The sequence below is a fragment of the Rattus norvegicus genome, chromosome 17 (assembly GCF_036323735.1).
Source record: "Rattus norvegicus strain BN/NHsdMcwi chromosome 17, GRCr8, whole genome shotgun sequence".
NCBI lineage: Eukaryota > Metazoa > Chordata > Mammalia > Rodentia > Muridae > Rattus > Rattus norvegicus.
The window spans coordinates 37,294,283-37,307,922 of record NC_086035.1 but is presented as its reverse complement, the minus strand read 5'-3'; the positions used below and the strand labels follow the sequence as shown (position 1 = coordinate 37,307,922).

At 35.6% G+C, this 13,640-nt stretch overlaps 1 protein-coding gene across 1 annotated transcript; it reads right to left on the bottom strand.

The window, feature by feature from the left end:
- Positions 1-483: 483 nt before the first annotated feature.
- On the bottom strand, positions 484-13,359 carry Prl7a3 (prolactin family 7, subfamily A, member 3). Its single transcript, NM_022530.2, has 6 exons — positions 13,294-13,359; positions 11,271-11,446; positions 10,515-10,553; positions 4,810-4,917; positions 3,015-3,194; positions 484-972 (listed from the first exon to the last, which is right to left on the bottom strand). The coding sequence occupies exons 1-6, from the start codon at positions 13,322-13,324 to the stop codon at positions 754-756; spliced, it is 753 nt and encodes a 250-aa protein (NP_071975.2). The 5' UTR covers positions 13,325-13,359; the 3' UTR covers positions 484-753.
- Positions 13,360-13,640: the final 281 nt, after the last annotated feature.

The following is a 13,640-nucleotide window of genomic DNA, read 5'->3' as shown; positions in this document are numbered from 1 at the left end:
TGGTGGGAGGGTTGGGAGGGGAACACCCATAAGGAAGGGGAGGGGGGAGGGGGATGTTTGCCCGGAAACCGGGAAAGGGAATAACACTCGAAATGTATATAAGAAATACTCAAGTTAATAAAAAAAAAAAAAGAAAAAAAAAAGAATATAATGGCATGAGATGTTGTGATAATGTATGATGAACAGAGAAGATGGTCATGTACACAGGATGTAAATCCTGTCCAAACCTGAAGCTTGGGGAGGCATGAACATGGTTCATAAGTCTAGATTGAAACACTGAGTATGGCACTGCAGGGATGAATTTGAAAAGTGTATTGAGTACATGCGACTTGTATATTAGGGGGAAATCTTACAAATTGAACCATAGAACATGGTGTTATTTGCCTGATAGACCTGATGGGTGGTTGACTATAGCATCAGGAAATAAGATAGGATCTGTCAAACTGAATGACTTTCTTTCAGTATCCCAATAGTCACACATACTTAACAACATGGAAATACTTTTAATTATGAATTTAGTATTTTATATTAATAACTATATCAGCATTAATATTAATTTACTGTGAATCTGATGTAAGTGGTGGATTATCCATTTGTGTTTCCTAATTCTTAAAGCTACTAAACATTTAGTACTAAATGAATAAAAAAGAGTAACAAATTTTCTTTGTAAACTTTAACATATATATTTTTTTCTTTTTAAAGACACCCATTATTCACAATTGTAAAATTAAGATTATTTAAAATGATTCGGTATCATGAAGAATCTTCACTATTGATGGATAAGCAAACATTACTATTAACATTTACCGCACATTGCAATAGCTTGAAATAAAGTTCAATCGTTTGTAAATCTACACGTAAGCAATATGAAAATTTACAAAGAGCAAAAAAGCGAAGTTCTTCATCAGATGCCTTTAAGTCTTCAAGACCAGAAAAGATGGAGCGATCTACATTTTCTGTTGGCCCGAAAATCTAATGACCAAAATGAAAATCAGTCAGTTATTATTTATAGAACTTATTTTGCTTTTTCTTTTTTATTACATGTCAAGTTACATTTAGGGAAAAATAGACTGTGAAATTTCTTGCAGACAGGTACCTGTTTTAGTATACCTGCCTGCAAGATGTATTGAGGCAATGATGATAAAGAATGTTGTGAGAATAACTATCTACTTTTTGATTTGATTTTGGCATCATTTCTTGGGATGGGACCTGACACTGCTAGTAAGACCTAGAATCTAAAACTACCTATGTCATTGACCTAGAGTACAGCCTCCTATCATTCTCCTAAATTAGTATGAGAATATTGTGAGGTCCATAGATGAGAGTATAATTTAAGCCTGAGGTTTCTTCTGACAGTACATAATAATTGACAAGGAAAGCAATAGCTGAACAATGTGCTGTCAGTAGGATACTCTAGACCACTCATTCCTAAATAGGATGTCTTTAATACACCACCACTGCCTCCAAAACTCCAATATCAACAAGAAAGATATGGTAAAAAAAACTTGTAAGAAACAGATCATAGGTGAGTCAACAGGACCAGCATTTTCAGCATACAATAGGAATGATTCATGAATAAATTCACAGAGACTCTGACACCATTCACAAGACCTGCACAGATTCAATCCACACAACATGCTACCACTGAGAAGAAGAAGTTGATGTAAAGTCCTATCCTTAACTAAAAAGTTATTTGCAATTAATACCAAAAGAAAATGGGCAGGAGAATCAGTTTTCTCCAAAAGAATATCACTGGGAATTTCAACCATACTCTGGGTCAGGCCTAAAAACCAGGAATCTACACAAAACCTAGTCCCTGGGATTTTCTGTTTTGTGTGAGTAGGATTGTTTGTCTTCATTGGATATTTTTGTCTCATTGCTTATCTTTTAGTTTGCTCCTCTGTTTCGGTTCCTATTTTTCCCTTTTGTGACATTTCTTGTTTTTTGTTTTTTGTTTTTTTTGGGGGGGTTCTTTTTTTTGGAGCTGGGGACCGAACCCAGGGCCTTGTGCTTCCTAGGTAAGCGCTCTACCACTGAGCTAAATCCCCAGCCCCACATTTCTTGTTTTTAAGGGGGTAAGTTGGAGGGAGGGAGAGAAAGAATTGGGTAGATAAAGAATATGAAGGGGCTCGAGACCCTTTATGAACAACAATGCCTAGCAACTAGAGCTTCCAGGGACTAAGCCACTACCTAAAGACTATACATGGACTGACCCTGGACTCTGACCTCATAGGTAGCAATGAATATCCTAGTAACATCACCAGTGGAAGGGGAAGCCCTTGGTCCTGCTAAGACTGAACCCCCAGTGAACATGATTGTTGGGGGGAGGGCGGCAATGGGGGGAGGGTAGGGAGGGGGACACCCATAAAGAAGGGGAGGGGAAGGGATTAGGGGGATGTTTGCCTGGAAACCTGGAAAGGGAATAACATTCGAAATGTAAATAAAAAATACTCAAGTTAATAAAAAATAAAATAAAAAGAATATGAACAAAATTCATTGTATTAAATGTATTTTTTAAAAAATTGAGAAAATTAAGAAAAGAAAACATGTTATCACAAAGAAAAATTAAACAATTTGAAACTCAATCAAAGGTATGTAGATTTTCACATGCCTAGCTTACAGTATTATACATCTGTCAGTCACCTCCAAGTAAAATCAAGATTAGATAGAGTACACACTTTCTTATATTTAATTGACTTCAGAGGAAATTTGTCTTTTCATTACTGTGAGGATGGGGGATCAGGATTTGATACTTAAGCATAGACTTGTATTTGGTCATGGTACGTAAGGAATGCTGATAAACAAGGAGCAAATGTGATAAGAGTCTAATAAAGGATTATTTCACTCTTATCATAGAAAGAGGTATTGTTCAAATTACTGTGAAAAGTTAAACTTTAATCTCCATGCTTTACATCTGAGAATGTCTGCAAGTGAAATACTTCAAATTTTAACCTCCATTGCAAAAGTCACATAAATTATGATTAACAAATGTAATAGCAAAGAACATTACTCACCAAGGTAAGTATACTCTGGGTGTACTCGAAAAGCTCAGCAAGTTTTCTTTCAATGGCTTGAGCTAATGAAATGACATCATCATGCATTCCTGGAATACTTCGGAGTATGGTCAGTAGATTTTTAGAAGTTTCGTTCCAACCCCACATTCTACTGAGGATCAGCTTTGGAAAGTCGTTAAACTGAGCAGCCACATTTTATCAATTACAATAAGATAAGTAAAATAAAAAAGGATTAGTTAGTTTTGGTTTTCTAAGAGACAGACTGAAATAAATATCCATTTGCTATTTTTCATGGGAAAGCAGAAAGTTTTCAGAAATAAAAATATTTTAGGCTAATTAAGTAAAATAAAACCTGTAATTTACCATCATAAAACAGATTATGTAGATAAATATTATTTAAAATTATTGTTTTATTGATTGATATTACTTTACATTCCATAGGAAATTCCGCGATCAGACCTTCCTGTGATCTCTTAATTTTTTTTTTTTTATCCTGGGGAGGTCAAGAATTTGCTCAGGCTTAGTAGATGTTTTGCTTCAGGAAAAATAGATACCCACTGTGTAAATGACAAATTTTTTAACTTCATTTACATTCACCACACAAATGAACTACATTGTTCACAGTCTTACTTATTTTTTAGGTTATCTTAGAATATTAATAAATATAATCCATAAAGTCAACTTGTCATTGGTAAGTGTGTATTCCTCAGTCTAGGGCACGCTCTCTTCTTGCCTCTAATAGAGTAAAACATTTGTTGGAACATATAAACTAAGCACAACAGAACAATGGAATGTCATTGTATTTAGTAACAGCATGAATATAAATAAGAATGCAATTTTGACTTTGCCATGCAAAATCCAGGACCTTACATGAAATTTATTCCTGAAATATGCTTTATGTGCTGATATCTCTAGCTATCATAGAGACAGTGAAATAAATTCTGAGGAAATCATTGTGATGGAAATGGGGAAAATACATGTTGGAAAAAGCCAGTTCCAAAAGTTTGGCAACATGCTTTCCTAGGACCATCACTACACATGAATAAGAATGAGGACTTGAGTTATATGGAGCCCAAATACTTGGTCTGATGGAAGATACAAATTTTTTAAATCCCTTCAATGTCTCATTTCCCTTGCCTCTACTAGCTTCTGTGAGCGGCAATCACAGCAATGTCAATAAAGTACTTTGCAGAGTGACTAGATAGTACTTATAAAGAAATATTTTTCCTCCCCTTTGTCTAACTATTATTACAAGATGTTTAAACCAGTTTATTTGGTGATAAGAATCATAAGGAAAGATGACAACAATTATAATTAGGGCTGCACTGATATGTAGACCTCCTCATTAAAACTGAGGGCATAGCTTATTCTCAGGAGTATTTCACAGTGTTTATAAGCACTCCCTTCTTCAGATGCTTTCAGGTAAGACATAGATGAAAGCTCAGAAGTCATGCAGGCTTGAATAGATAAGAAGCACAAGTAGAGGAAGAAGAGTCTTCAAAATCAAGAAAACTGGTGATGGTAGACAGTGAGTGACATTTGCCTTTATTAAGAAAGGTCTAGTAGTGAGATATCATTAAACTAAAAGCTATTTAAGGACATGTTACAATAATACTTAACATTTCCTTTGTTTATGAAATCAATAACATGGATTGTCTTTGTTCATTATTACTCCATTTCCCTGTAGGTATGATTTCCATATCTCTTATAACTTATGAAAATCTGCAGCATGACAAAGCAATGTTAGTCTACTGCTTCAGCTGTTTAGAAAAAAATATTCAAACTAAAAACTCACAGGGATCTGTTGAGCTTCATCCAGGTTTTCTGGAGTTTTGATGGAATAATTGTGGCAGCAGGTGAGAGCCTTGACCACGAACTCCATATCCTCAATAAACTCAAGCATCTCCATAAATCAAAATTAGCATTCAATTAATTGAAATAGAAAAATATAAGTCAGTGAAATTTTAAGGATATTAATGTACTTATTAGACACATGCTTTATAAAAATGAAATCTAAGCTTAAAGACTTAACAACATAAACATGTTGAAACCTCTTAATTGGTTTGAAACCTCATTTTATCTGTCATATAAATGTCCATCCCCTATCCTGTTCTTTCTCTACTATGCTTTTTTTGACTCTCTTCTTATTTTCCTTAAGTTTCTTTCTAATACTGAATAGAATTAAAATAACAAAGATAGACAATCTGAAGTGTCTTAGGGATTATTTTTTCTAGATACCATGTCAATTATTATGGTATTTTGTATCTATATACATTAACTTCTTGTTTCCTCTTTGTTCTAATGATGCATATATTTCACCTAGGCATTTCACAAATATATGGCTTCTTCCTGTTACAAAAAAAAAAAAAAAACCTAAACATCTGTAACATCCAAGGTTAATCATGAATCGTGACTGACAATGTGTTGGATAGAGGCCTTATATCCAAAATATACAAAGAACTCAAGAAGTAAGACCGCAGCGAGACAAATAACCCTATTAAAAAATGGGGTTCAGAGCTAAACAAAGAATTCACAGCTGAGGAATGCCGAATGGCTGAGAAACACCTAAAGAAATGTTCAACATCTTTAGTCATAAGGGAAATGCAAATCAAAACAACCCTGAGATTTCACCTCACACCAGTGAGAATGGCTAAGATCAAAAACTCAGGTGACAGCAGATGCTGGCGAGGATGTGGAGAAAGAGGAACACTCCTCCATTGTTGGTGGGGTTGCAGACTGGTACAACCATTCTGGAAATCAGTCTTGAGATTCCTCAGAAAATTGGACATTGAACTGCCTGAGGATCCAGCTGTACCTCTCTTGGGCATATACCCAAAAGATGCCCCAACATATAAAAAAGACACGTGCTCCACTATGTTCATCGCAGCCTTATTTATAATAGCCAGAAGCTGGAAAGAACCCAGATGCCCTTCAACAGAGGAGTGGATACAGAAAATGTGGTGCATCTACACAATGGAATATTACTCAGCTATCAAAAACAACAGCTTTATGAAATTCGTAGGCAAATGGTTGGAACTGGAAAGTATCATCCTGAGTGAGCTAACACAATCACAGAAAGACATACATGGTATGCACTCACTGATAAGTGGCTATTAGCCCAAATGCTTGAATTACCCTAGATGCCTAGAACAAAGGAAACTCAAGACGGATGATCAAAATGTGAGTGCTTCACTCCTTCTTTAAAAGGGGAACAAGAATACCCTTGGCAGGGAAGAGAGAGGCAAAGATTAAAACAGAGACTGAAGGAACACCCATTCAGAGCCTGCCCCACATGTGGCCCATACATATACAGCCACCCAATTAGACAAGATGGATGAAGCAAAGAAGTGCAGACCGACAGGAGCCGGATGTAGATCGCTCCTGAGAGACACAGCCAGAATACAGCAAATACATAGGCGAATGCCAGCAGCAAACCACTGAACTGAGAATAGGACCCCCGTTGAAGGAATCAGAGAAAGAACTGGAAGAGCTTGAAGGGGCTCGAGACCCCATATGTACAACAATGCCAAGCAACCAGAGCTTCCAGGGACTAAGCCAATACCTAAAGACTATACATAGACTGACCCTGGACTCTGACCTCATAGATAGCAATTAATATCCTAGTTAAGAGCACCAGTGGAAGGGGAAGCCCTGGGTCCTGCTAAGACTGAACCCCCAGTGAACTAGACTGTTGGGGGGAGGGCGGTAATGGGGGGAGGGTTGGGAGGGGAACACCCATAAGGAAGGGGAGGGGGAGGGGGATAAAAAAAACGTAAACATCTGAAACATCCAAGGTTAATCATGAATTGTGACTGACAATGTGTTATGTTTGATAAAATTAGATAAGGCAAACTGAACATTTTTAGGAAATGGTAGGCAATGAAAATAAAAAGCAACAAAATGTTAATTAATCTTTCCATTTTGATCAATAGATGTTATAAATATTATACATTAAATATACTATTAACAAGTTATTATTTAATACTGATAATCAGCTACTGTGTAGGTGTTAAATGTGTTTCCAGAAATCTTAGAAATTTGAAAGGGAGTCAGTAGGGAATGAGGAATGAGCAACCAATTTGAAAGACAATAATAACACATTTGGGGCAAATGGAGAGGCACATTCTCTGGATGCCCACGGTTTTACTGAAGCTTTACATTTTTCTCCTTTATGTTGACTGACCTTGAAGAAATAACATGCAGTCATGAGGAATAGGGTTTCTATTTTTACTTATCAATCCCCACCCACTGAATGAACTCCAGCACTGGACAGCTATAAATGAATTTTAAGTAATAGGGTTCCTGAAAATAAATTAGTACTTTTCTTCCCTCTTGATATGGTTTCCATTTGGATTGCTTTTTTTTCCCTACACACAACCGACTACCATGTAGTTCAGCCTTCTTGGGTATCTGCAGTGAACTAAGTGAAAAATGCCAAAGTTTTCTGTCTCTTTTAAAGCTACATTCAGATATAGGAGATCTTCCTTAGTCACAGTGGTTACACTTAGAGTTGAAAATTGTAATTTTAAATTAAAAACTAAATAAAGTAATAGAAAATTGGGAACATCATTCTTTGCAAGCTTCCCCATTCACTCTTTACTTCCAGTGGCTTTCTTCTATTATACTACTGAATGAAAGATCATAATACACCTGGGAATGTGTTACTTGACAATTGGTCTTTAGTGCTTTCTCTTGTAAATTTAAATGACACTATTAGCATGAAGGCTTTTGAAATAAGGGAAAATAGAAATAAATGAGATACTTACAAATATGTAATAGTATCCTGATGCTGAATTTAGATGAATCAGGATGAGAGGAGTGGCAAAAAATTAATGAGTAAAGAGTCATCACAACTGCATTTGTTTTGTGGAGACATTCTCTGTGTTCCAACACAAGTAATAAAATCATGTCTATTCTCACTTTCCTGACACTAACTGGCATAGAACAGAGCACATACAGTTCTCAGGAAAACAGAACTTGTTTCTGTTATAATACCAACTTCCCAGTGAATAAACTTCTGCGCCAGAATCCTTTAAACATATTTAAACGTGACAGAAGTATTTAGGGCTCTATAAGAAGCTAATATGGTGTTGCTGCTGTTTTCCTTTCCCCTCTTGGATTATCACACTTTAGATTCAGTCCATTCATTCCTTCTGACACACTGCAATGAACTTCTTCTCTATGGACTTCTCCAGTGTGCTAATAAAGATGTCAACAGAGACTGGCTCTGTAGAAGCAAAAATCATGGGATCATAATTCCTCCTGGGGTACAACTATTATAACATCATGTTGCAAGTCAAAAGATTGTTTCTTAAGTAAACAATTAAAAAAAACAAATAAGGACCTACAGATTATTCTATTTCTTGCAAGCCAGTGATTTCATAAAGCTGTCCTGTGCTTGTTCTGCTTTTTAATGCTTGGCATTTTCTTTTACGTGTGGATGAGTATCCCTTAAAACTGTTATTTACTTTTTTATTGGTATATTTTATTTGCATTTCAAATGCTAGTTCCTTTCCCAGTTTCCCATCCATAAGACCCCTATCCCATCCCCATCTGCCTAATTTTATAAGGGAGTGCCCTCTCCCCAATCACCCAGCTTCCCACTTCCCCACCCTGATATTCCCCTACACTGGAGTATCCAGTCTTGTGAGGTCCAAGGGCTTTTCCTCCCATTGGTGCCCAACAAGGCCATCCTCTCTTACATATGTAGCTGGAGCCATGGGTCTGTCTATGTGTACTATTTGGGTAGTGGTTTAGTCCCTGGGAGCTCTGGTTGGTTGGTATTGTTGTTCTCATGCAGTTACAAGCCCCTTCAGCTCCTTTAATCCTTTCTGTAACTCCCCCAATGGAGACCCCGTTCTCAGTTCAATGGTTTGATGCTAGCATTCACCTCTGTATTTGTCATGCTCTGGTTGAGCCTCTCAGAAAATAGCTAAATCAGGCTCCTGTCAGCATTCATTTCTTAGATTCATTAATATTGTCTAGTTATGTTGGCTGTATATATATTTGGGCTGGATGCCCAGGTGGGGCAGGCTTTGATTAGCCATTCATTCTGTCTCTGCTCCAAACTTTGTCTGTATATCTCCTCCTATGAATACTTTTGTTCCCCCTTTTATGAAGGACTAAAGCATCTGCAATTTCATTGTCCTTCTTGAGCTTCATGTGGCCTATGGATTTTATCTTGGAGAATTCAAGCTTTGGGGCTAATATCCACTTATCAGTGAGTGTATACCATGTGTGCTTTTCTTGTGTTTGAGTTACCTCATTTGAAATGATATTTTCTAGTTCTATCCATACCTATAAATTTCAAGAAGTCATTGATTTTGATAGCTGAATAGTATTCTATTGTGTAAATCTAAAACATTTTCTGTATCCTCTCTTCTGTTGAAGGGCATCTGGGTTCTTTCCAATTTTTGACTATTATAAATAAGGGTGCTATGAACATAGTGTATCTTTGTTGTATGTTAGAGCATCATTTGGGTATATGCCCAGGAATAGTGTAGCTGAGTCCTCAGGTACTACAATGTCTGATTATCTATGGAACCTCCAGACTGATCTCCAGAGTGGTTGTACAAGTTTGCAATCCCACCAACAATGGAAGAGTGTTTCTCTTTCTCTACATCCTTACCAGCATCTGTTGTAACCTGGGTTTTTTTTTTTATCTTAACCATTCTGATTGGTGCAGGTAGAATCTCAGGGTTGTTTTGATTTGCATTTCCCTGATTACTAAGGATGTTGAACATTACTTTAAGTACTTCTCAAACATTCAATATTCCTCTGCAGAGAATTCTTTGTTTAGCTGTATACCTCATTTTTAATAGGGTTATTTGGCTTTCTGGAATCTAACTTCTTGAGTTCTTTGTATATTTTAGATATTAGCTATCTATCAGATGTAGGATTGGTAATGATCTTAATAACCAATCTCTTGGTTGCCATTTGTCCTAATGACAGTGTCCTTTGCCTTACAGAATCTTTGCAGTTTTATGAGCTTCAATTGTCAATTCTTGATCTTAGAGCATAAACCATTGGTATTTTGTTCAAAAAATTTACCCAATGCCCATGTGTTCAAGGCTCTTTCCCACTTTTTCTTCTATTAGTTTTTCTGTATCTAGTTTTCTGCGGAGGCCCTTGAGCCACTTGGACTTGAGCTTTGTATAGGATCCTAAGAATGGATCGATTTGTATTCTTTTACATGATGACTTCCAGTTGCCCAGAACAATTTGTTGAAAATGCTGTCATTTTTTCCACTTTATCAAAGATCAAGTGACCATAGGTGTGTGGGTTCATTTCTGGGTCTTCAATGCTATTCCATTGATCTACCTGCCTTTCTCTGTACTGATACCATACAGTTTTTATCATTATTGTTGTGTAATACAGCTTGGGGTCAAGGATGGTGATTCCCCCAGAAGTTCTTTAATTTTTTTCAATGGTAAGTTCAAGCAAAATCATTAACATGTGGAGGTTTTGGGAGAAAATGATGCACATTAGAGGAGCACTTACATGTTTGTTGTATAATTTTTCAGAGACTTCGTTGACTGCCTGATACAGGATAAAGGGAAAAAACAGAAAAACTAATGAGTTAAATCTTGACATTAATTAATATTTATTGCAAAAATATACACATCCTCTGGGTGCCTAGTCATGAACAAATTCCTCATGTATCAATTTGTCCTTCATATGTACTGACGCTGAACCAAGAACATGTAGCACTTTGAAACAGAGAACCTCTTCCTGTTCTAAATAAGCCTTACAATAAAATAAAAGTATGCTTTGTATCTATTTAAACAATGACTCTGAGTGTTGAAACATTTGCTTGCTTTCTCACTTGTCATATCACTGTTTAAATTAGTTTCATTCATTCCATGTGTCTCACTGCAATACATTTCCACTCTATTTAATGTGCTGCTTTGCATTAAACAAACATGTTGACAGAGATGTTAATAAAGTAAGGATGCCAGAGCTCTTCCCCATCTGTATCAAATAGATTTTTATGCCACAAATGAAAATTTAGGAAAATTTATAAATAACTAGGAGAAAATTCCAAGACTCATTGATTTCTTCCAAAATCTTTGCTTTTCCATGAAACTTATCCCCTTTCTTTTCACTTCACTTTTCAATAGCTGATGCCTTAATTTTTATTAAAACTGTGCATTTTTAAAGATTTGCTGATGATAACTGTAAATGTAGATGTAGTACAGAACAATTTGACTGTTATATTGCTTTTTGAAATAGACCGGAAATAAAAGAAGTACTTACATACATCCTGAGAAATTCTATGTCAAGGTCCCTGATATCCTGAGACAGTCTTGTGGCAGTATCAAACAGGCCCTCGGTGAATAGTAGATCGCCATCAGTCTCATTGCTATTCAAATTTCCAGAGGACACATTCTCCCATAAAAGGAGGTTTGACACCACCATCAGAAGAAGTGTCCCTGATAATAGAAACAAGAGCCTTTCCAATCCATTTATACAAAATTATCAAAAGAAGTTTTATTATCTCTGCCCTGTGTCTGTCTCTATATTATTTGATATTGTGTTTCAGTGATAGGGAATAGAGTGTTTCACTGTGAAATGTAATTCAATTGTTTCATTTACATAGGTATATGGTATTAGAACTTGGTGACATACCACATTTTGGGATAAGTACCATAATAATTCTAAAATTATCATATAATTGCAGATCAAATTAATTGTCTGTTAGTTCAATATTATAAGAATTTGTGTTTACAATTATCACTTCCACCAAAATATCATTTTCTTTAATTTTTGAAATTAATGTAATTACATCATTTTCCCTTCCCCTCCCTCTTCCCAACACTGCCATATACCTCTCCTTTCTCTATTTTTTTTAAAATCATGTTCTTATTTTCTCATTAATTCTTATGTACATTATATATACATGCATCATTGTTCTCAAATATATCGGTACTTGTATGTAAGAGTTTCAGAGAAGACCATTGGCTGTTAGATAGTCAATTGGTGTGCTTTCCCCAGTGGAAGACTATGTCTCTCATTCTAGTCACATCTTTGTTGCCTGAAATTATTTGTGTATAGGTAAGGCCTCCATGGGCCCTCCACTTTAGCATATCTATTGACATTGGTTTTCAGCTCATGTTTAAGTAATCAAGTTGGTAAGACTTCATAAGTGTAGCTTGTGATAGTTCTAAGAGGCACAGTCTCAGAGCAAAGTTTCTTTTCCCACATGTAACACTCAGAGATCATAGGGAAGAGAAACATCAGATTTCAAAACTCAATGTGAAATATGCAATATTAATGAGTATTGCATGATATGTTTTTCAGTATAGTGTTAGTTATATGTCTATAGAACTGACCAATTTTTCTTAACTAAAAATTGGTACATTCTTCTTTGAGAAAGACCATGTCTTACTGTACAACTAAATTTTGAAAAATCATGATGCTTTCACAAATTTATTATATGGACAGTAGATATACATGTATTCAGCAAGTACATGTACAGTCCTACAATTTATGATCTAAAAGATATTCACAGTTTAAGCTTAATGCAAGGAGATAATCTTACTAGATTTTTAGTTTTTAATCTCAAAAATCAATTGGTGTTGATAATAATTCATTTACTTAGAGATTTTTTTCAAGAAGAGAAGGTTAATATTATATAATCTCATTTTTGGAATTTTTTGGAAAATATTTTGAATGAATAACAACTCCAAAGCTGTATAGTTAGATGTATGTCTGTTACTCTTGTGTACTATGTCACAACATTAGACAATATGATTAAGTTCATTCAAGTCAGTAATCTAAATAGCAGAAACCAAGGAAACAGAACATGCTTCCTTCTTCCCCTATAGTAAGTATAAATTTAATACCCAATCTCTTTTTATCTCATCCAATAAATTGCCCTATATTCTGCAATTTAGCTTTTGCTATGATCATTTTTTTTCCTGGTGATCTGAGGACACATAAACAATACATTTGTTCTTACTGCCAGACAGTGATACACTTCCTCTTAGTATGTAGGTCATTTAAGAATATTTACAATGTCTCTAGACATTTCAACATGTGTCCAAGAAGGAAGACTCCTTTTAAGAATCAATGATCCAAGTATTTGTGGTTTATTTGTTTTCTAGAGTAGTAATTAGAAACAACTTCTCAACTTTATCCACTTTTACGTACCTGACCAGGAGTGAATAACAGTCAGTTCATGTCATATAGAGCAAAAGTGACAGAAAAAATGTCTTCTAAAAAATCATATACATTAGTGAATTGGCTTAGCTTACTTAGAAGAGCATGAGATACTCACAGGGGCGTGGTCGAGAAAAAGACAGTTGCATCTCTGAAGGGTCCTGGTACAGGTTGTCTGCTTCACACAGTCTCACATTCAGTAAATATCCCATATATAGGCCATTGAAATATCCCTAGGGCCACACACTGCTAGGAGGCAAGAAGAAGTAAAGTTAGGAATAAAGCTGACTAACCTATGACTCTTCAACTTTAGTCAGTGCTAACAACCTCATGATCATGATGAATCAAGACGTCAACATATCCCTTTTAGCTTATTTCAAGAATATAATAGGCATGCTAATTAAGTTGCCAATTGCTATATCAATCTCTACTTGATAAAGGCTGATAAGATTTCTACCACTAGAA

Bases quoted from the DNA above. Each gene is read 5' to 3' on its own strand.
- Prl7a3 (NM_022530.2), bottom strand. From the start codon at position 13,324: ATGCAACTGTCTTTTTCTCGACCACGCCCCT. The intron at 3,195-4,809 runs GTGAGTTTTTAG...GTGGCTGCTCAG, and splicing joins ATGAAGCTCAACAGATCCCT to TTTAACGACTTTCCAAAGCT. The intron at 973-3,014 runs GTGAGTAATGTT...TTTGGTCATTAG, and splicing joins CCCAGAGTATACTTACCTTG to ATTTTCGGGCCAACAGAAAA.